This window comes from Ursus maritimus, unplaced genomic scaffold, assembly GCF_017311325.1.
Source record: "Ursus maritimus isolate PB19 unplaced genomic scaffold, ASM1731132v1 scaffold_20, whole genome shotgun sequence".
NCBI classification, from domain to species: domain Eukaryota; kingdom Metazoa; phylum Chordata; class Mammalia; order Carnivora; family Ursidae; genus Ursus; species Ursus maritimus.
This window is the reverse complement of record NW_024424453.1, coordinates 26,438,863-26,462,952: the sequence shown is the minus strand read 5'-3', so window position 1 is coordinate 26,462,952 and position 24,090 is coordinate 26,438,863. Positions and strand designations below refer to the sequence as shown.

The 24,090-nt window shown below is 38.4% G+C and overlaps 1 protein-coding gene across 3 annotated transcripts in view; it reads left to right on the top strand.

The window, feature by feature from the left end:
* The window catches only part of PPP2R3A (protein phosphatase 2 regulatory subunit B''alpha), a 204,928-nt gene that overhangs the window by 160,523 nt on the left and 20,315 nt on the right, over positions 1–24,090 (top strand). For all 3 annotated transcript variants that reach the window (XM_040636783.1, XM_040636784.1, XM_040636785.1), the window contains 3 exons: positions 17,292–17,467; positions 18,190–18,308; positions 19,870–19,976. In XM_040636783.1, the coding sequence (XP_040492717.1) occupies positions 17,292–17,467; positions 18,190–18,308; positions 19,870–19,976 (402 nt within the window). The remainder of the gene's footprint in view (positions 1–17,291; positions 17,468–18,189; positions 18,309–19,869; positions 19,977–24,090) is intronic.

Genomic DNA, 24,090 nt, shown 5'->3' with positions numbered 1-24,090 from the left:
AACACACCCAGGATCTAGTTTGTTTGTTGGTTGGTTGGTTGTTGTTGGGTTTTTTTTTTTTTCCCTTTCTTCTTTTCTTTTGTGGACAAAATGACAAGACAGACAAATTCACCCCAAAAGAAAAAACAGGAGATAGCACTCATAGCCAGAGATTTAATCAATATGGATATAAGTAAGATGTCTGAACTAGAATTTAAAACAGCGATTATAAGGATACAGCTCAGCTTGAAAAAAGCATAAAAGACACTAGAGAATCCCTTACTATAGAGATAACTAAAATCTAGTCAGGGTGAAATTTAAAATCCTGTAATCGAGATGCAGTCTCACATGGAGGCCATAAAAATGAAAATGAACAAGCATAAAAATGAATCAGTGATATAGAAGATAAGGTTATGTAAAAAGAGCTGAGAAGAAGAGAGAAAGAAAACTATTAGATCACGAGGGTAGATTTTAGGGAACTCAGCAATTCCATAAACATAAATAATATCCATATTATAGGAGTCCCAGAAGATAAAGGAAAAGGGGGCAGAATGTTTATTTGAGCAAATTGTAGCTGAGACTTTCCCTAATCTGTGGAAGGAAACAGACATTCAAGCACAAGAGGCACAGAGAACTCCCCTCAAAATCAACAAAAATAGCTCAACACCTTGACATATTATACTGAAACTTGCAAATTAAAAAGATAAAGAGAAAATCCTGAAAGCAGATCAGAACAAGAGGTCCTAAATCTATTAAGGGTAGACACATAAGGTTGGTAGCAGACCAGTCCACAGAGGCCTGGCAGGCCAGAAAGGACCTTCATGATATATTCAACATGCCACATGGGGAAAACATGCCGCCAAGAATATTTTTTTATAATAATATTTTTTTATTATATTAGTCACCATACAGTACATCCCTACTTTTTGATGTAAAGTTCCATGATTCATTACTTGCGTATAACACCCAGTGCACCATGCAATATGTGCCCTCCTTAATACCCATCACCAGCCTATCCCATTCCCCCACCTCCCTCCCCTCTGAAGCCCTCAGTTTGTTTCCCAGAGTCCATAGTCTCTCATGGTTCTTTCCCCCTTCTGTTTACCCCCCCTTTCTTCTTCCCTTTCTTCTCCTACCGATCTTCCTACTTCTTATGTTCCATAAATGAGTGAAACCATATGATAATTGTCTTTCTCTGCTTGACTTATTTCGCTTAGCATTATCTCCTCCAGTCCCGTTCATGTTGCAGCAAATGTTGAGAACTCGTTCCTTCTGATAGCTGAGTAATATTCCATTGTATATATGGACCACATCTTCTTAATCCAGTCATCTGTTGAAGGGCATCTCGGCTCCTTCCACGATTTAGCTATTGTGGACAATGCTGCTATGAACATTGGGGTGCATATGGCCCTTCTCTTCACTACGTCTGTATCTTTGGGGTAAACACCCAGTAGTGCAATGGCTGGGTCATAGGGTAGCTCAATTTTTAACTTTTTAAGGGACCTCCACACTGTTTTCCAGAGTGGCTGTACCAACTTGCATTCCCACCAACAGTGTAGGAGGGATCCCCTTTCTCCACATCCTCTCCAACAATTGTCGTTTCTTGCCTTGTCAATTTTTGCCATTCTAACTGGCATAAGGTGGTATCTCAGTGTGGTTTTGATTTGAATTTCCCTGATGGCTAATGATTTTGAACATTTTTTCATGTGTCTGTTAGCCATTTGTACGTCTTCATTGGAAAAGTGTCTGTTCATATCTTCTGCCCATTTTTTGATTTGATTATTTGTTTCTCGTGTATTGAGTTTGAGAAGTTCTTTGTGGACCTTGAATACCAGTCTATTATCTGTAGTGTCATTTGCAAATATATTCTCCCATTCCGTGGGCTGCCTCTTAGTTTTTTTGACTGTTTCCTTGGCTGTGCAGAAGCTTTTTACTTGATGAAGTCCCACAAGTTCATTTTATCTTTTGTTTCTCTTGCCTTTGGAGATGTGTCATGAAAAAAGTTGCTGCGGCCGATGTTGTAGAGGTTGCTGCCTATGTTCTCCTATAGAATTTTGATGGATTCCTGTCTCACATCGAGGTCTTTCATCCATTTGGAGTTTATCTTTGTGTATGGTGTGAGAGAGTGGTCAAGTTTCATTCTTTTGCATGTAGCTGTCCAATTTTCCCAGCACCATTTATTGAAGAGACTGTCTTTTTTCCACTGGATGTTTTTTTCCTGCTTTGTCAAAGATTAGTTGCCCAAAGAGCCGAGGGTCCATTTCTGGGTTCTCTATTCTGTTCCATTGGTCTATGTGTCTGTTTTTGTGCCAGTACCATGTTGTCTTTGTGATCACAGCTTTGTAGTGTAGCTTGAAATCTGGCAACATGATGCCCCCAGCTTTGTTTTTCCTTTTCAACAATTCCTTGGCGATTCGGGGCCTTTTCTGGTTCCATACAAATTTAAGGACTGTTTGTTCCAATTCTTTGAAAAATGTCATTGGTATTTTGATAGGGATGGCATTGAAAGTGTAGATTGCTCTGGGTAGCATGGACATTTTAACTATGTTAATTCTTCCGATCCATGAGCATGGAATATTTTTCCATCTTTTTATATCTTCTTCAATTTCTTTCAAGAGTGATTTGTAGTTTCTAGAATATAGATCCTTTATGTCTCTGGTTAAGTTAATTCCAAGGTAATGTATGGTTTTTGGTGCTATTGTAAATGGGATGGAATCCATAATTTCTCTTTCTTCAGTCTCATTATTCGTGTATAGAAATGCAACTGATTTCTGAGTATTGATTTTGTATCCCGCCACATTACTGAATTGCTCTATAACTTCTAATAGTTTGGGAGTGGATTCTTTTGGGTTTTCCATATAGAGTATCATGTCATTTGCAAAGAGAGACAGTTTGACTTCTTCTTTGCCGATTTGGATACCTTTTATCCCTTTTTGTTGTCTGATTGCTGTTGCAAGGACTTCTAGTACCATGTTGAATAATAATGGCGAGAGTGGGCATCCTTGTGTTCATGATCTTAAGGGAAAGGCTTCCAGCTTTTCCCCATTGCGAATGATATTTGCTGTAGGCTTTTCATAGATGGTTTTTTTGAGATTAAGGAATGTACCCTCTATCTTTACAGTCTGAAGGGTTTTAATCAGGAAACGATGCTGTATTTTGTCAAGTGCTTTTTCTGCATCTATTGAGAGGGTCATATGGTTCTTGACTCTTTTCTTGTTGATATGATGTATCACACTGATAGATTTGTGAATGTTGAACCACCCTTGCATCCCAGGGATGAATCCCACTTGGTCATGATGGATAATCCTTTTAATGTACTGTTGGATCCTATTAGCTAGGATATTGTGGAGAATTTTGGCATCCATATTCATCAGGGATATCGGTCTGTAATTCTCCTTTTTGATCGGGTCTTTACCTGGTTTGGGGATCGAGGTAATACTGGCCTCATAGAATGAGTTTGGTAGTTTTCCTTCTGTTTCTATTTTTTGAAACAGCTTCAGGAGAATAGGTATTATTTCTTCTTAGAATGTTTGGTTAAATTCCCTGGGGAATCCATCAGGCCCTGGACTGTTGCTTTTGGGGGCGGGGGTTGATCACTGCTTCAATCTCTTAATTAATTGGTCTGTTTTAAATAATCAATTTCTTCCTGTTTCAGTCTTGGTAGTTTATAGGTTTCCAGGAAGGCATCCATTTCTTCCAGGTTGTTTAATTTATTGGCATAAAGCTGTTGATAAAAGTTTCTAATGATCCTTCCTATTTCATTGGTGTTGGTTGTGACCTCTCCCCTTTCATTCATAATTTTATTAATTTGGGTCCTTTCTCTATTTTTTTGGATAAGTCTTGCCAGTAGCTCATCGATCTTAATTATTTTTTCAAGGAACCAGCTTCTAGTTCTGTTGATCTGTTCTACTGTGCTCCTGGTTTCTAATTCATTGATCTCTGCTCTAATCTTCATCAACTGCCTTCTCATGCGTGGGTTAGGCCTGTTCTTCTGTTCCTGTTCCAGCGTCTGTAGGTGAGAATATAAAAACTGCATTTTAGATTTTTCTCTTCTTTTGAGTGAGGCTTAGATGGCTATGTATTTTCCCCTTAGGACTGTCTTTGCAGTGTCCCATAGGTTTTGGACGATCTGTTTCCATTCTCATTGGTCTCCAAAAATTGTTTAAATTGATTTTTGATTTCCTGGTTTATCGAATCATTCTTGAGCAGGATGGTTCATTTTTCAAGTGTTTGAGTTTCTTCCAAATTTTTCCTTCTGATTGAGTTCCAGTTTCAAAGCATTGTGGTCTGAGACTATGCAGGGAATAATCTCCATCTTTTGGTATCAGTTGAGACCTGTTTTATGACCCAGTATATGGTCTATTCTGGAGAAAGTTCTGTGTGCATTCGAAAGTTCTGTGTGCAATGAGTATTCTGTTGTTCTGGGGTATAGTGTTCTGTATATATCTATGAGGTCCATCTGGTCCAGTATGACATTCAAAGCTCTTGTTTCTTTGTTGATTTTCTGCTTAGGTGATCTGTCTATTGCTGATAGTGGATTGTTGAGGTTCCCTACTATTAACGTATTTTTATCTATATGTCTCTTTATTCTGGTTAAGAGTTAGCTTGTGTATCTAGCTGCTCCCCTGTTGGGGGCATATATATTTATAATTGTCATATCCACTTGTTGGATACATCCTTTAAGAATAATGTAGTGTCCTTCTGCATCTCTAACTAGAGTCTTTAGTTTAAAATCCAATCTGTCTGATATGAGAATTGCTACCCCAGCTTTCTTTTGAGGTCCATTGGCATGAAAAATGGTTTTCCATCCCTTCACTTTCAGTCTGGACATATCCTTAGGTTCAAAATGAGTCTCTTGTAGACAGCAAATGGATGGGTCATGTCTTTTTATCCAATCTGCACCCTGTGGGGTTTTATGGTAGCATTTAGGCCATTCACATTTAGAGTGATTATTGAGAGATACGATTTTAATGATGTCATGTTGCCTGTGAAGTCTTTGTTTCTATAGATTGTAACTTTCTGTTCTGTATCACTCTTGGGGCCTTTTTACTTTTATAGAACCCCCCTTAATTACTCCTGTAGGGCTGGTTTCGTGGTTATGAAATTGGTCAGTGTCTGGTGATTCTGGAAGGTCCTTATCTCTCCATCAATTCTGAATGACAGCCTTGCTGAATAAAGGATCCTTGGCTGCATGTTTTTCTCTGAAAGAGCTTTAAAAATGCCCCCCCCCCAACCCTTTCTCTCATTCCAGGTCTGTGTAGACAGGTCTGACGTAATTCTGATACCTTTGCCTTGGTACGTGAGAAATTTCTTTGCCCTGGCCGCTTTCAATACTGTATCCTTGGATCTAATATTTGCAAATTGCACTATGACGTGACGTGGCGTAGGATTGTCATGGTTGAGCTTGGGAGGGGTCCTCTCTGCCTCTTGGACACGAATGCTTGTTTCCCTTGCTAGATTAGGGAGGTTTTCAGCTACAATTTGTTCAAATATCTCTTCTAGACCTCTGTTTTTGTCCACCCCCTCGGGGATGCCAATGATTCTGACATTGGAACGTTTCATTGAGTCAGTAATCTCCCATAACCTACATTCTTGAGAATGGATTTTTTTGAGCCCAGATTCTATTTTAGCTTTCTCTTCTACTAACCCATCCTCCAGTTTGCTGATACGTTCTTCTGCCTCATTCACCCTGGCCGTCAGAGCCTGTAGTTTTGACTGCATTTGGCTCATAGACTTTTTAATTTCTGCCAGATTCGCTCTCATTTCCGCCCTTAGAGATTCTATATTCTCATTAACATTTCGTTAATACTTTTTTCAAGTCTACACATCATCTTGACCATTGTTACTCTGAATTCCGTTTCTGATAATTTGGTTATATCCATATCCATTAGTTCTTTGGCAGAGGCCACAGACTCATTGTCTTTTCTTTGCTGGGGGGGATTTCTCCTTCTCGTCATTCTGATGAGGAGAGGTTGCGGGGTTGTCCAGAGCCCAAATTATTGACCGGGACCCAGGCAGTGCGCACTTGTTTTATAGGGACCTTAGGGAAATGGGCTTCTTGATTTTTCAGCCTGCCTTCTAGGGGATGGGCCTGCCACGCCGATACTCAGGCAACCCTGTTTGGGTAGAGTCTCCATGTCCCCTGCGAGGGGGGATAGGGATGGGCACACTGTGAGCCGGTATTTCCAGACTTTTGTTCTCTGGCGGCTTTCCCTGGTGGTTTTCTGTGGCTCTTCTGAGAGTCAGAGCAGCAGTGGCCGAATCTCAGCCTCTGTCTCAGAACAGAGGGATCGCGGACCATTCTCCACTGATGTTCTGGCCACTTTAACTCTGTTTCTGTTGGTGCTGCTCAACCCTGCAGCGTCCCGGGATGTGAGCCCCACACCCGGCGTCCCAGCCCTCACTTCCAGGGCCGGTGCGTCTCTGTCCTTTTTGTTTCTAATACTGCTAGCCGCCCCCGCGTGCTCTGAAGCTCTGGCCCTCAGTCTGGTGGCGCGGGTTCCTGGCTCAAGGTCCCAGTCTGCTCTCTTGCAGGTGCCGGTCCGCGATTCCGCCTGCTCCCCCGTGCAGGTGGCTACCGCTTCCCGGCGCCCGAACGCAGCGGCTCCCTCCCCCTTCCGTTTATCTTCCGATATCTGTGTGCAGTTTCACGTCTCCCCGCTTCGTACGTCAATAGCGCTGGAGATGTTCATTTGTAGAGATCATGTATCTTCCTGCGTCTCAGGCTGATTCCGTGGATGTTCAGGCTGGTCTGGTACCTATCCAGCTCGACTCAGGGGACCAGCTGAAAAACGGGTCCCCTACTCCTCCGCCATCTTAACTCCTCCCACCGCAAATATCATTCTTAATGGGGAAAAACTGAAAGCCTTTCCCTTAAGATCAGAAACACGACAAGGATGCCCACTTTCGCCATTATTATTCAACATAGTACTAGAAGTCCTTGCAACAGCAATCAGACAACAAAAAGGGATAAAAGGTATCCAAATCGTCAAAGAAGTCAAACTGTCTCTCTTTGCAGATGACATGATACTGTATTTGGAAAACCCAAAAGACTCCACCCCCAAATTACTAGAATTTATAGAGCAATTCAGTAATGTGGTGGGATACAAAATCAATGTTCAGAAATCAGTTGCATTTCTATACAGGAACTTTGAGACTGAAGTAAGAGAAATTAGGGAATCAATTCCATTTACAATAGCACCAAAAATCACACGTTATCTTGGAATTAACCAGAGACGTAAAGGAACTATATTCTAAAAACTACAGATCACTCTTGAAAGACATTGAAGAAGACAAAAAAAGACAGAAAAATATTCCATGCTCATGGATAGGAAGATAAACTCAGTTAAAATGTCTATGCTACCCAGAGCAATCTACACTTTCAGTGCCATCCCGATCAAAATACCAATGACATTTTTCAAGGAGCTGGAACAAATAGCCCTTAAATTTGTGTGGAACCAGAAAAGGCCCTAAATCGCCAAGGAATTGTTGAAAAGGAAAAACGAAGCTGGGGGCATCACATTGCCAGATTTCAAGCTACACTACAAAGCTGTGATCACAAAGACAGCATGGTACTGGCACAAAAACAGACACATAGACCAATGGAACAGAATAGAGAACCCAGAAATGGACCCTCGGCTCTTTGGGCAACTAATCTTTGACAAAGCAGGAAAAAACATCCAGTGGAAAAAAGACAGTCTCTTCAATAAATGGTGCTGGGAAAATTGGACAGCTACATGCAAAAGAATGAAACTTGGCCACTCTCTCACACCATACACAAAGATAAACTCTATAGTCTTTTTTGATGACTGTCATTCTAACAGGTGTGAGGTGATACCTCATTATATTTTTGAACTGCATTTTCTTGACGAAATGTTGAGCATCCCTGAGTCATGTTGAGCATCTTCTGATGAACTACTGGGCATCTGTGTGTCTTTAGAAAAATGTTTATTTAGATCCTCTGCCCATTTTTTAATCATATTTTTTGGGGGGCTATTGAGTTGTATGACTTCTTTATGTATTTTGGATATACACCCCTTATCAGATATATAATTTGCTAATATTTTCACCTATTCAGGAGGTTGCCTTTTTATTTTGTTGATGATTTCCTTTGCCGTGCAGAAGCTTTTTTAGTTTAATGTAGTGTCACTTTATTTTTGCTTTTGTTACCTTTGTTTTTGGTGTCATATCCAAAAAAATCATTCCCAAGATGATATCAAGGAGCTTACTTCCAATATTTTCTTCTAGCAGTTTTGTGGTTTTATTACATTCAGGTTTTTTAAAATATTTTTTATTCATTTATTTGAGAGAGAGAGCATGAGCAGGGGGAGGAGCAGAGGGAGAGGGAGAAGCAGACTTCCCGCTGAGCAGGGAATCCGACACAGGGCTCGGTCCCAGGATGCTGGGATCATGACCTGAGCCAAAGGCAGACATTTAACCAAGTGAGCCACCCATGTGCCCCATATTCAAGTTTTTATTTTTTTATTTAAAGATTTTATTTATTTATTCGACAGAGATAGAGACAGCCAGCGAGAGAGGGAACACAAGCAGGGGGAGTGGGAGAGGAAGAAGCAGGCTCATAGCGGAGGAGCCCGATGTGGGGCTCAATCCCGTAACACTGGGTTCACGCCCTGAGCCGAAGGCAGACGCTGAACCTCTGTGCCACCCAGGCGACCCCCATATTCAAGTTTTTAATACATTTTTGAGTTGATTTTTGTGTATTGTGTAAGATAGTGGTCCAGTTTCATTCTTTGGCGTGTGGCTATCAGTTTTTCCAACACCATTTTTGAAGAGACTGTCCTTTCTCCGTTTTATGTCCTTGGCTCCTTTGTCCTACATCAATTAACCATATATATGTGGGTTTACTTCTGGGCTCTCTATTCTGTTTCATTGATTTGTGTGTCTGTTAATATGCCAATACCACAGTGTTTTGATGACTGTAGTTTTATAGTATATTTGGAAATCAAGTAGCGTGATGTCTCCAACTTTTTTTCTTGTTGCTCAGTATTGCTTTGCTATTCATGGTCTTTTGTCATTCCATACAAATTTTAGGACTGTTTGTTCTCTTTCTGTAAAAAGTGCTATTGGAATTTTTATAGGGATTGCACTGAATCTGTAGATTGGTTTGAGTAATATTAACAATGTTAATTCTTCCACTCCATGAACATGAACTGTCTTTGCATTTATGTGTGTTTTCTCAGTTTCTTTCATCAGTGTCCTGTAGCTTTCAGTGTACAAGTCTTTTACTTCCTTGGTTAATTCCCAGGTATTATATTTTTTGAGGATGTAGCTGTAAATGTTAATTTACCTTTCTGCTACTTCCTATTAATTTTTGTATCCTGCAACTATACAGAGTTTATTAATCCTAACAGTTTTTTTGGTGAGTCTTTAGGGTTTTCTGTATATGTCATCTCAGAGTTAACAGTTTTACTTCTACCCTTTACAATTTGGATGCCTTTTCTTTCTTTTTCTTGCCTAATTGCCCTGGCTAGGGCTTCCGGTACTATCTTGAGTAAAAATGGTGAGAGTGGGTACTTTTGACTTGTTCTGGATCTTATAGGAAAAGCTTTCAGCTTTTCACCATTGAATATGAAGTTAGCTGTGGGCTTGTCATATATGGCCTTTATTATGTGGAGGGATAATCCCTCTGTACCCACTTTGTTGAGAGTTTTTATCATACACGGATGTTGAATTTTATCAGATGCTTTTTCTACATCTATTGATATGACTGTATGATTTTTATCCTTCATTTCATTAATGTGGTGCATTGCATTGATTGATTTTCAGATGTTGAGCCTTCCTTGCATCCCTGGAATAATTCCCACTTTATCATGGTGTATGATCCTTTTAATGTATTGTTGAATTTGAGTTGCTAATATTTTGTTGAGGATTTCTTAATCTATGTTCATCAGAAATATTGGCCTGTAATTTTCTCGTGATGTCCTTCTTTTATTATCAGGGTAATACTGGCCTCGTAAAATGGGTTTAGAAGTATTCTCTATTTTTTTGGAAGAGTTTGAAAAGGATTAGTCTTAATTCTTTTTTTAAGATTTTTATTTATTTGAGAGAGAGAGAGAGAAAGAGAGCAAGCGAGCACAAGCAGCGGGAGCAGGCAAGGGAGAAGCAGGCTCCTCACTGAGCAGAGAGCCCAATGTGGGGCTCGATCCCAGGACCCCGAGACTATAACCTGAGCCAAAGGCAGATGCTTACCCAACTAAGCCACCCAGGAGCCCCAGTATTAATTCTTTTTGAATGTTTGGTATAATTCACCAGCTAACCCATTTGGTCCTGGACTTTTGTTTGGTGGGTGGTTTTGAATACTGATTCAGTCTCCTTACAAGTATTCATTCTCTTCAGTTTTTCTTTCTTCATGGTTCGATCTTGGGATATCGTATGTTTCTAGGAATTTATCCCCTCTGGTTCTCAAATTTGTTGGTGTATAATTGTTCACAGTAGTCTTTTATAATTGTTTGTATTTCTGTGGTATTGTTTCTAACTATTATCACTTTCAGTCTGTGCATGTCATTACATCTAATGTGTCTCACTTTAGGCAGCATATAGATGTGTCTTGTTTTCTTTTCCATTCTGCCACTCTGTCTTTTGATTACAGAATGTATTTCATTTACATTTAAAGTAATTATTGATAGATGTATAGTTACTGACGTTGTTAATTTTTCCTTGCTCTTTTGTAGTTCCTCTGTTCCTCCTTCTCATGATCTCTTCCTCTGTGGTTTGATGACTTACTTTTGGGTATGCCTAGATTCCTCTCTATCTTTTATGTATCTACTGTATGTTATTCCTGATTTTCTGTCATTTCTGATTTTGTTTGAGTCCTCTCTTTTTCCTTATTTTGTGAGTCTAGCTAAAGGTTTGTCAATTTTTTTTTATCTTTGCAAAGAACTAGCTCTTAGTTTCCTTTATGTTTTCTAACTTTTTAGTCTTTTTCATTTTTTTCCACTCTAATATTTGGTATTTCTTTCCTTCTACTAACTTTGGGCTTCATTTGTTCTTTTTCTGATTCCTTCAGGTGTTAAGTTCGTTTATTTGAAATTTTTCTTTTTTTCTCAATGTAGGCATTTATCACTATGAATTTCCCTCTTAAAACTGCTTTTGCTGTATCCTGTAAGTTTTGGTGTGTTGTTTTTCATTTTTATATTTGTCTCAAAGCATTTTTTGCTTTCTCTTGATTTCTTCTTTGAACCATTGATTATTCAATAGCATGTTATTTAATCTCCACACATTTGTGAATTTCTTGGTTTTTCTAATAGTTGGTGTCCAGTTTCATACAATTATGGTCAGGAAAGACGCCTGAGGAGTGCCTGGGTGGCTCATTCGGTTGAGCATCAGATTCTTGGTTTGGGCTCAGGTCATGATCTCATGGGTGGTGGGATACAGCCCGAGTGGGGCTCTGCACTCAGCAGGGAGTCTGCTTGAAGATTCTCTCCTTCTGCCCTTGCCCCCACTTGCTCACTTGCTCACTCATGCTCTCTAAAATAATTGTCTTAAAAAAAAAAAAAGATGCTTAATGATATTATTTCAATCCTCTTAAATTTATTGAGACTTGTTGTTACCTAACATGATGGAGGATATTCCCTGTGCACCTGAGAATGTTTATTCTATTGCTTTTGGATGAGATGTTCTGTGTATATCTGTTAAGTCTATCTGATTTAACATGTCATTTAAAGTTTATGTTTCCATATTGATTTTCCTTTTGGATAATCTATCCACTGGTGAAAGTGGGATAGTAAAGTCCCCTATTCTTATTTTATTGCTATTTCTCCATTTTAGGTCTGGTAATATTTGCTTCATGCATTTAGCTGTTGCTGTATTTTAAGTGCATAAATACTTAGAAATATGTCATTTTGTTGTATTGACTCTTTTATATCATTATGTAATGCCCTTTGTCTCTTATTACAGTCTTTGTTTTAAGGTCTTTTGTCTAATGTAAGTGTAGCTACTCCAGCTTTCTTTTGGTATCCACTTGCTTGGAATATCTTTTTCCATCCCTTCACTTTAAGTCTGTGCATATCTTTACAACTTAAGTGTCCCTCTTTAGGCAGCATATGGATAGGTCTTGTTTTCTTATCCATTCTGCCACTCATCTTTTCATTAGAGAATGTATTCCATTTATATTTTAAGTAATTGACAAGTATATAGTTACTGCCATTTTAATTGTTTTCTTGCTCTTTTTTAGTTTCTCTGTTCCTTTTTTCTTTTCATGCTCCCTTCTTCTGGTTTTTTGAATTTCTTTAGTGATATGCTTAGATTCCTCTCTTTATCTTTTATGTATCTACCATGGTTATTGCTTTGTAGTTACCATGTGGCTTACATATAACAACTTATACTAAAAACAGTCTATTTTAAATTATAATAACCTAAGTTTGAACACATTCTAAAGCTCTCATTTTTATTCTGCCCCCTACATTTTATGTTTTAGATATTACATTTTACATCTTTTTATCTTGTGTTTCTCATGACTAATAATTTATAGTTCTTTTTACTACATTTGTCTTTTAATCCATCACTTTCATTATATATTTACCTTTACCAAAGAGACTTCTATTTTTTTTTGTTACTAATTAGCATCCTTTCTTTTCAGCTTAAGAGTAGTCTCTTTAACATTTCTTGTAAGCCTGGTTTTAGTTGTGATGAACTCCTTTAGTTTTACTTGTTTGAAAGACTCCATCTCTCCTTCAATTCTGAATGACAACTTTGCCAAGCAGAGTAGTAGTGATGGAAATTTCTGTCAGCACTTTAAATATATTATGACACTTTCTTCTGGCCTGCAAAGTTTCTGCTGAAAAATCTGCTGATAATCTAACGGGGGCTCCTCTGTACATAACAAGTTCTTTTCCTCTTGCTGCTTTTAAGATTTTCCCCTTCTCTTTAACTTTTGACACTTTAATTGTAATGTTCTTGGTGTGGGCCTTGTTGGAATCCTAGTATTTGGAACTCTTTGGGTTTCCTGGGTCTGGGTGTCTGTTTCCTTCCCCATGTTATGGAAATTTTTAGCCATTGTTTCTTCAAATAAATTTTCTGCCCCTTTCTCTCTTTCTTCTCCTTTTGGAAGCCCCATAATATGAATACTAGTTCACTTAATATTGTCACATAAGTCCCTTAAACTGTCTTCACATTTTTACATTCCTTTTTCCCTTTGCTACTCTGATTATTTGAGTTCCACTGCCCTGTATTCAAGTTTACTGATCCTTTCTTCTGTTTTATCTAGTCTGCTATCAAACTCCTCTCATGTGTTTTCCATTTCAGGTATTGTATCCTTCAGCTCTGTGACTTCTATTTGATACATTCTTATATTTTCAATCTCTTTGAGTTCTCACTGGGTTCATCCATTCATCTCCCAAGTTTGGTGAGCATCTTTGTGACCATTATTTTGAATTCTTTATTAGGTAAATCACCTAACTCACTTTTTTTTTTTTTTTAAAGATTTTATTTATTTATGTGACAGAGAGACAGCCAGCGAGAGAGGGAACACAGCAGGGGAGTGAGAGAGGAAGAAGCAGGCTCCCAGCAGAGGAGCCCGATGTGGGACTCGATCCCGGCACGCTGGGATCACGCCCTGAGCCGAAGGCAGACGCTTTAACGACTGCGCTACCCAGGCGCCCCCTAACTCACTTTTATTAAGGATTTTTTTCTGAGGTTTTATCTTGTTTTTTAGTTCAGAATACATTTTTTCTGTTTCTTCATTTTGCTTGACTGTGTTGGTTTCTATGCATTAGATAAAATGGTCACCTCTCCAAGTCTTGAAGAGCAGCCTCATGCAATAGTGAATCTTATTGTTCAACCCTGCCCTAGCTATTGTCTTTTAAACCTTTGAATTATCCAAGCACCCTATTTTATTTTAAACAGCTTCCAGTAGTGGAGGTTGTGCCAAGAGCTGTCATTGTCCCAAAGGGGAGGATTTCAGCACCTAAATGCAGGCTCACTGTCATCTTTTTAAAGTATGCACATATATGCATACAGTCCTGTGGAACCACAAACATAAGCTCTACTGACCACCAGAGCTAGGCAATCTGGAAGTTTCTCCTAGGCAGTAGTCCCAAAAAGTTGGGGCATCATGCAAGTGCAGATGCTCCTTTCTAAAAGATACCAGCAAGCTGGAGCAAGACAAAGGGAGAGCACAAAGATGGCATGCACTGGCCTCCATTCCATAAAAGTAACTCCAAACCTGAAACCTGCCTTTTGGACTAAAACTCCAACACAAGCAAATAGCCCTCTTTCACAGAAAGCCTGGGGGCTTGTCTGTGCAGTACCCTGAGTATAGTAGCCTGCCAAGAACTCTTATCTCCTATTGTTACAGTCCCATGGGGCCCAGGAATACAAGCCCCCCGGCCATGAGAGCTAGGCTATCAGTGAGTGTCCCCTAGGTGGCAGCTGCAAATACCAGGCAGGGCTCCGGACATGAAAACAGGGCATCAGGTGTGTGTAAAATCTCACTCCAGGTGATACTGGCACTCTATAGTGCAGCTGAGGTGGGAAAGTGAAGATGGTATCCACCACCCTTTGTCCCCAGAGGGTACCTGAGGAGGCCCCTAGATGTGTGTTAAATTAGATGCCTACCCCTAGGCCAAGGCTTTAAGATAAGGAAATGAGCCTCTTTCACAGAAAGTCTGGGTGCCCATTGGTTGCTTCTGCACTGGTCCCTGGGGGGGTGAGTCCAAGCACACAAGCCCTTTAAGAGCCATTTCTCACTTCACTATAGCCTTGTGGGTCTCATGGACACAAGCTCTGTTGGTTTCCAAAGCTAGATGTTTTAGGGAGTCATCTTTTAGTTGCAGGTCTTAAAAGTTATGGGGCCCAGTGTGAGATTCACACCCTTCACTCCTTGGAAGAAGTTCAGGTTTTAAGTTCCTTCCTGATTGCGGGTCACCATGACAGAGGGGAATTATAGTGAGATTGTATCTCAGTCTGTCCTACCCACATAGATGTGGGCTTTTTCTTGTTTGCCAATGTGTAGGAGTCACTCAGCTAGTTTTAAGGGTTCTTTTCAGAGGAAATTGCTCCATATAAGCTGTTGATTTGGTGTATCTGTGGGAGAAAGTCTGTTTAGGATCTTCTTACATCACCATCTTGAATCAGAGCTCTGAAATTAATATCATGAAGAGGTACCTGCACTCCCATGTTCATTGCAGCATATTCACAGTAGCCAAGATATGGAATCACCCTAAATGTCCCTCAGTGGATAAACGGATAAAGAAAGTATGTTGTACACTAGAATATTATTCACCCTTTAAATTAAAGAAGGAAATCCTGTCATTTGCAATGACATGGATGAACCTGGAGTACACCATGCTAAATGAAATAAGGCAAGCACAGAGAGACAAATACTGCATGATCTCACTTATATATAGAATCTAAAAATAGTCAAACACAAACAGGCATAGAGTAGAATTTTGGTTAGCCGGGGCTGAGGGGAGAAGGAAATGGGGAAGTGCTAGTCAAAGGTACAAAGTTGCAGTTAGGATGAAACAGACAACAACTATAGTTAATACTGTATTGAATACTGGAAATTTGCTAAGAGAGTAGATTTCAGGTCCTCTCATTCCCCTTGCCCCAAAAATGGTAACTAAGTGAAGGATGGTATGTTGTTTTACTGTCATAATTGTTTCACTATATATTAAATTATATTAAATTATCTTATTGTATACCTTAAATACAATTTTTACTTAAAACATTAAAAAATTATTTTAAAAAAATCTAGCCACAGTAAAAATGTAGAGAAACATAAAATTAATTGTAATTATGTATCTTATTTAACCCAATATATCTGAAATATTTGAATATGTAATCAATATAAAAATATTGATGTTTTAGTTTTTTCATATTAAGTCTTCAAAATCTATTGTATATTTACACTTAAAGATACCTCAAATTGGACTAGTCAGGGTGCCTGGGTGGCTCAGTTGGTTAAGTGTCTACCCTCAGTTCAGGTCATGATCCCAGGGTCCTGGGATCAAGTCCCACATTGGTCTCCCTGCTCAGCAGGGAATCTGCTTCTCCCTCTCCCTCTGCCCCTACCCCTGCTCATGCTTGCTCTCATTCTCGCTCGCTCTCAAATAAATAAAATCTTTTTTAAAAAATTGAACTAGCCATATGTGGACAGTGGCTACCATATTTGACCATGCAGATGTGAATAAGAGGAGTTCCAGAAAAAGAATGGATAAGGGTAAAAAGAGGCAGGGAAGAAATAAAATAATTTAAGGTTTCCAAGAACTAAAGGATAGTAGTTTCCAAATTGAGTAGGCTCTCAGAAAGCCCAACAAAATAGATGAATTAGACCCAGACCAGGATACTTCGTCATGATTTTTCAAAACACCAGGGACCCAGAGAAACATCTATATGCTTTAAAGAAAAAAAAAAAAAAACAGGTTATTACAGTCAAAGGATCAGATATCAGCATGGCTTTAGACTTTTCAAAAACAATGGATAGATAGAAGACAGTGAATCATTGCCTTTAAAATTCTGAAGGAAGAGCACCACCAAAGTATAATTCTATAACAAGCCAAAATATCAACCAAGTTAGGAGGTAGATAAAAGATATTTTCAACCATCCAAGATCTCAAAAGTTACCTGCCATGCTCCCTTTTTCAGGAAGCTACTGAAAGGTGTGTTACACCTAACAAGGAAGTCAACCAAGAATGAGGAAAGTGTGAAATACAAGAAATGGGAGAAAGGTGAAAGGAATCCCTGGGATGAAACTGTGAACCCAGCCTAGAAAACAAGCAGTCCAAGTTAGAATAGGTCGGAAGGAAGCAAGAAAGACTTCATCAAGAAAATCCAGTAGATAGAATCCTAATGAGACTGATTATGGATGTAGAAAACTGGCAGATGTGGGCGTTGAATAGTAACACATACAGAGAAATCTATGCAAATAAGAGATAAATAAAAAATAGAGTTATAAACTCTGAATGTTGAGTAATTTATATTATGAGGTCCAGAAGGGCATATAGGTAAAGTGGAATGAGAGAGATAAAAGAGCTAAAACTTCATCTTTCATAGTATGAAATTAATATACAGTTCTTAAAACTGAAATGTAAGGAAGGGGTAATATAGGCATCTTATCTTAAAATATTAATATAAAAAATAATCAGGTGTTGAAAGTATCTGATTCTGGGTAAGGGAAGATAAAGGGAAGAAGGGATCTGCCTTTTTCTAACAAATTTTATAAAACTGTATTTCTCTAAGTCTCAAGTATATACATACCTAACTTATTTTAAAAGAAACATGAGCAGTAATAAATCTGGATGAATAAAAGGACCTTTTCCAGGCCATTGCTAATGAACGTCCTTATCTCCTAGCATTGAGTATTGGTTCCGCTGCATGGATGTGGATGGGGATGGTGTACTCTCCATGTACGAGCTAGAGTACTTCTATGAGGAGCAGTGTGAACGGATGGAAGCCATGGGCATTGAGCCCTTGCCATTCCATGATTTGCTGTGCCAGATGCTTGACCTGGTGAAGCCAGCCACCGATGGTAAGACTGAGTAAAAGACCATTTGTACTTTTCACCTATGTAACAGAGTGGGGCATTTAATCCCAGATTGTCCTACATTATTTCACTTCCAGAGTCTTCCATACTGGCTTCCCAAATACAGAAATAGTATGGAACCAACAATTGATGGCAAATCCTATTTAAGAAATTTTTCCATAGAGGGGCGCCTTGGGTGGCTCTGTCAGTTAAGCATTCAACTCTTCTTGATTTTGGCTCAGGTCATGATCTCAAGGTCATGAAATCGAGCCCCAAGTGGGGCTCCATGCTCAGTGGGGAGTCTGCTTGAGATTGTCTCTCTCCTCCCTGTGCCCTGGCCCACTGCACTCTCAAATAAGTAAATCTCTAAAAAAAAAAAAAAAAAAAAAAAAAAAGTCAACAGAAAGCAGATTAGTGATTGCCCAGGGCTCGAGGTAAGGGGAGTTAGGGAAGGTCTGCTTGATGGTTATAGAGTTTCCTTTTGAGGTGAAGAAATGTTATGGAACTCAATAGTAGTGATGGTTGCACAACATTGTGAATGTACTACAAGCCATGGAATTATACACTAAAATGGTTAAAATGGTGAATTTTATGTCAGTTTTACCTCAAAAAAAAAAAGGGATCTTGTATAATAAAATTAGCATATACATATACTTTTAAACTTCAATATAAGACTTTTTCATTTGCCAAAACAGTTCTTGAAATTTACTGGATTTGTTTTTACATAGGCAAAATAACACTACGAGATCTGAAGAGATGCAGAATGGCACACATCTTTTATGACACTTTCTTTAATCTGGAGAAATACCTAGACCATGAACAGAGAGATCCCTTTGCGGTCCAGAAGGTACTGGTTTTAACTTCTATTTGAGGGCTGCAGTATCAGGGGTTGTGTGCTACAGATAAAAATGATCTCTGCCTATAGGAATTTTGTATTTAAAGAGATAACATTTAAAACATTCCGTCGCACACTGAAAAGAGAAAAATGGACCCAGTTGTGGACCTCTCCCCACAACTAATCTCCATCTGCCTGTCACTGAGTGAATTATAACATTTTTTCAAGTGTTTGTGATCTTTGTACATGACTATCACTGTGAAGTCATTCTACACCTGAATAGAGATAAGCTCCCTTCCCCATACACAAAAATCTGTGGACCCTCAAAAAACCCTGAACATCATATAGTCTATGTCCAGAAAAGGGGGGAGCAGAATATCAACACTTCCCTTCTAGTCCCTTGTTTAAAAAGTAAAAATTATGTTGACAGAAAAGGACTGTTTCCATTGGTCCTGCAGGAGTACTTGAACTACAGGAAACTTGCCCAGTCTTTTCTTTTTCTTCCACATGTTGACCTAAATAGTAGTAAGAATACAAAGATCACCTTCTAAAAACAAATACCCTGCACCTGATCTTGGGGCATATCAAGGCACATTATCACTCGCTTAAAGTCAAAATTATGTTTCATTGACTCAAAGGTGCCCATTATTTTATATACTTTTAACCAAATAAAAAAATTGCCATTGTAAGTAAATCTAAGATGTGTCCAGTTTCAAAGATGTTAAAAGGATGGGGTAGGGGTTCTTAAATGTATTAAAGATCATAACACATCGTATGGTCAATATTAGGTATTTGCATTCTTTTGGCATAATTAACCTTACATCTGAGGGCAGTGCAAACTCATCTTAATCATGGAAAAACATTTTACCTGGAATATATAATCCAAGATACTGTCCATATTGTAGAAAGAAAAGAAAATGTATAGCCTTTTCCCCCTTCATTTCTTCTATTTGTGTTATCAATTTAACCTTCAATTTTACTTTATAAGAGGTGACAGTATATCAAAATTTCTTCTGATCTGCAAAGAACATTTTTAGTCAGAAAGTGCTCAATAAATTCCAGACACTGTGTTGAAGAGACATATGGTCAAATAGAGATTAAAAAGAACAAAAAGTAGCCATCAAGCATATACAGTATAGCAAAGAAGTGATTTGGGAGAAGAAGGGCTGTTTCCAGGAAGGTAGCACAGATGACATGGTATCTGAGCTGGCTTTTACAGAAGCCATAAAAATGTGCCAGAGGAAGGGGGTGTATTTCAGGTGGGCATATGCAAAAACCTCAAGTCACTCCAGATAGCTGCTGTGCAAAATGCCAGGGAGAAGGGCCTAGGGAAAGGTCTCTGACTTAAGGCAAAAGAATCTAGACCTAAAGAATTAGCTACCGAGGAGTTCACTATAATTTTGTGATTGGAGGCACAGAAATCACTTTAGGAGTGTTACTTTTAGCACCTCTTTTAACACGTTAAGATGAAACATTTTCGGGTAGGTCATCACAAATGCTGTATATAACTAAAGAAAACCTATCTCTAATTCTTTGTCTTTGATTATTTTTGTTTCGTGTCCTCTGCAAACAGGATGTTGAGAATGAGGGGCCTGAGCCTTCTGACTGGGACAGGTTTGCAGCTGAGGAATATGAGACTCTTGTTGCCGAGGAATCTGCCCAAGCACAGTTCCAGGAAGGGTGAGTGAGTCTCCCTGGTCTTGTAGAACTTTTTTTTAACAGGGGTAACTGTATCAGGAATATTAAAACCACCTTAAAAAATCAAACTAGTAATTCTTATTTTTGAATATCATAAAAACGAGTGATTATAATCAACTTTGGTTGAAAGACTGTTTTTCCCAGCAGTCTTCTCTTCCCTTCTTCACTAATTTCCTGAAAACTCTTCTTATGTCCCATTTCCTTTCATGGAGTTGTACTTTTCAGTGGAAGCTAAGATTATTGTGGAGTCATACATACTACAAGCCCTGTAAATACAGGATGAGGCTGAAAGAACTGAAGCTTTTTTAAATAATAAAGATGATCATGTTTAAAACAAATCTTTACCATATATGGTTTTGTGCATTCAACCCTGAACAAGAAGTTACTTCTACATGGATTTTATAGTAGGATATAACTACATAAAGGGACCATGGTAAGAAATTATCCAAGACTTTCACTGCTTAGAACATTTCAGCAACTTTATAATTTGTTGGCTTTTTCCATCTTCTTCTCTGGAATTCTTTAGCAGTTCCTCTAAGGCTCTTAATTAATCCTTATTATTAATGTAATACATTTTTTGAGTAGGTAATATATTCGTATGTTTTAATATTCAAAGAAACAAAAGGATAAATAGTGAAGTTTCCTGCTGCCCATTTTTCCCTCCCAGAAGCAATCACTGTGGTCATTTTCTTATGTACCTTTCCAAAGACACTCTCTATCCCATTCTGTCTCTCTCTCTCTCTCTCTCACACACACACACACACACACACACATATGCATATACGTGTGTATATATAAAAAAGCAAATACGGGGGACCTGGATGGCTGTCAGTTAAGCATTCAACTCTTGATCTCAGCTCAGGTTTCAATCTCAGGGTCGTGAGTTCAAGCCCCGCACTGGGCTCCGTGGTGGGCTTGGAGCCTACATTAAAAAAAAAAAAAATACACATATACATTCTTACATTTCTTTTTTCCCTTACACATATGTAGCATATTACAGTCATTGTTTGGTGCCTGGCTTTTTCCATACCTGTATGAAGTTTCTGTTACACAAGGTGAATAAGGTCTAGAGATCTGCTGTACAATGTTGTACCTATAGTTAAAAATATGGTATTATGCATTTTAAAACATTAAGAGAATAAAGCTCATGTTAAGTCTTCCTACAAAATACAGGAATAACAAGGAAATTTTTGGAGGTGATGGGTATGTTTAGTACCTTGTAGTATCACAGATGTACGCATATGTCAGAACTGATCAAAATGTACTCATTAAATGCATGCAATTTTCCATGTAACAATTAAACATAAAAACAATAACAAAGATTGGGAAAACAGTATGATAAACCAAAAACACTTGTATTTTATTATTACTAAGGTATAAATGAGGCTTCACAAATATTTTGGGGGCCTTGAGTGCATGAAAAAGTTAAAAAAACAATAAATTGGAGATTATTCCATAAATGTATCTAATGGATGTTCTAAGTTTTTACAGCTGCACAATATTCTACCATATAGTTATACCATTATTAGAATAGTTATGCCACTATTAGAAATATAACGTTCTGGTGAATAATCTTATATACCTGTCATTTTATACATATATAGGACAAATTTCCAGAAGTATAGCAAACAGCATACTTGCAAAAACATAGGATTTTAGAGAAACCCACAAGAAATAACGCAGACTCCCAAAACTAGCAACAGTGGGGAGCCATTTCTACCTCTAAGCCTAAAAGGACAAGGAGATAAAACCATCATCAGAACCCAAAGAGAGTAAGTCTATGGAAAGAGTCAGCTGACAGGACTTATAACCTTCAGTAATGAAATTTTGGCAAACCAGCTAAGAGGTATTAGAATAAATACCCAATTTCACTTCCCTCCTATTGCTTGGTATCCTGCTGGCACTTCCCAATGGCTTCCAACAAGAAACCAGAAGATGAGACAACTAATTGATGTGGTCCAATTGTATCACCCTCCTGGTGCACAGAGCTAGGCAGAGAGTAGATCTAGAAGGATAAATATCAAATATCCTGCTCAGTGCATAAAGTCAAAGAGCCCTCTACAGAGATTGTACATCTCACACCTGTACCATTAAGTCTTCAATACCTTTTTGGAGAGTATTGAAGAAGCCGTCTCCAAACCACTTTCTTTAATTTAAAGATTTCTTTAATATGCTTAGCCACAAAACTGGGGTCTCATTTTTATGTCATTGACCCAGAAACCCATAAAAATCATTCATCATTCATTGATTATTTTAAGCCTGACTGAATCAGGCTTGAAGCAGACAGACAAGTAGATTCACAAGCATGATTTAAAGTTTTTGGCATTGAGCTTCCATAGTAGGAATTAGACTAAGTTTACTTATGAAGCAGCATCCCTACTGTTAAGAACACGTGTGGATGTTTAGAATAGATTGCCTCTAATTTTTCACTAATAGGAATATTAATAAAATTACCCTACATATACATAGTGCAATTCCATGTAAACATTAAAAATCATTTTGTGGGTATATATTTCTTGACTATCAAAGAAAAAGTAGAGATGTGGAGAAAGCCTTTAAAAGATCAAGAAAGATGGAATAACAACAAAAAGTATAAGAAAGAAAATTAGGTATACGTAAGGAAAACAACAGGAATCTAACTTATATGTATTAGACAACAGAGCAAATAGAACAAAAAAATTCTAAGATAATAAAAAGCTCTTTTTAAAATAAGACTTGAAATCTGAAAGGTCAGAAGTCACACCCTATCCAGAAAATTCTGATAATGATTGATTCTCCATATATGTGTTGAATTTGCCAGAATTCAAAGAAAAGTTTATTTGGGTTTTTTTTCCATTTTTAAAAAATTCAAGTTATCAGACAAGGGGCAAAAAAAATCACCCTTGCCTCAGATACCTCCATAGTAAAAATGAATACTGGAAGACCATGAAACAACATATACGACTTCTCAGAGAAAGAGATTCTATAACCCCAAATTTTGTTTTATTTTTTTTTTAAAGATTTTATTTATTTGAGAGAGAACAAGCAGGGGGAGCTGCAGAGGGAGATGGAGAAGCAGACCACACGCCAAGCAGGGAGCCAGACTTGGCGCTCGATCCTGGTACTTCAGGATCATGACCTGAGCTGAAGGCAGATGCTTAACTGACTAAGCTACCCAGGTGTCCCTATAACCCCAAATTTTATACTAATTCAAGATGACATTTAAGCATGAAAGCACAAATGGATATTTTCAAACATGTAAGAACTGAAGGGAATACAGCACCCATGAGCTCTTCTTTAAAAAGGACATATGGGGCGCCTGGGTGGCTCAGTTGTTAAGCATCTGCCTTCGGCTCAGGTCATGATCCCAGGGTCCTGGGATTGAGCCCCAAGTCGGGCTCCCTGCTCAGCGAGAAGCCTGCTTCTCCTGCTCCCACTCCCCCAGCTTGTGTTCCCTCTCTCACTCTCTTTCTCTGCCAAATAAATAAAATCTTAAAAATAAATAAATCAATAAAAATAAAAAGGACATAATCATAAAACCAAGAACAAACCAAACCCAAATAAAGTGCCCAGAAATGGAGCAACTACTGTGGAAAATAAATAATAGATTCAATCCATTCAAATGCAGAAAGAAAAGAACAGAACATCTGGAAAAAAATAACATAACTAAAACTGGAACATAGAGAAGAGGAAGAAATATATGTAAAACATCCTAGAAGTAACAACTTAAAGAGGAGAAAGAAAACTTGTGTGTAAATTTCATTGGCAAGGCCTCCATAGATATCCTTTGAAGCTGTGTAAGTCAAACTGAGGGTTTAGGAATACTAATTAAAATAAACACTTGATAAACCAAAGCTGGGGGCACCTGGGTGGCTCAGTCCTTAAGCATCTGCCTTCAGCTCAGGGTGTGATCCTAGAGTCCTGGGATCGAGCCCCACATCAGGCTCTTCTGCTAGGAGCCTGCTTCTTCCTCTCCCACTCCCCCTGCCTGTGTTCCCTCTCTCGCTGGCTCTCTCTCCATCAAATAAATAAATAAAATCTTAACAAAAAAAAAAAAAAGAAAAGAAAAACCAAAGCCAGACTAAGTGTTCTAATTCAGTCGGAATACACACACAAA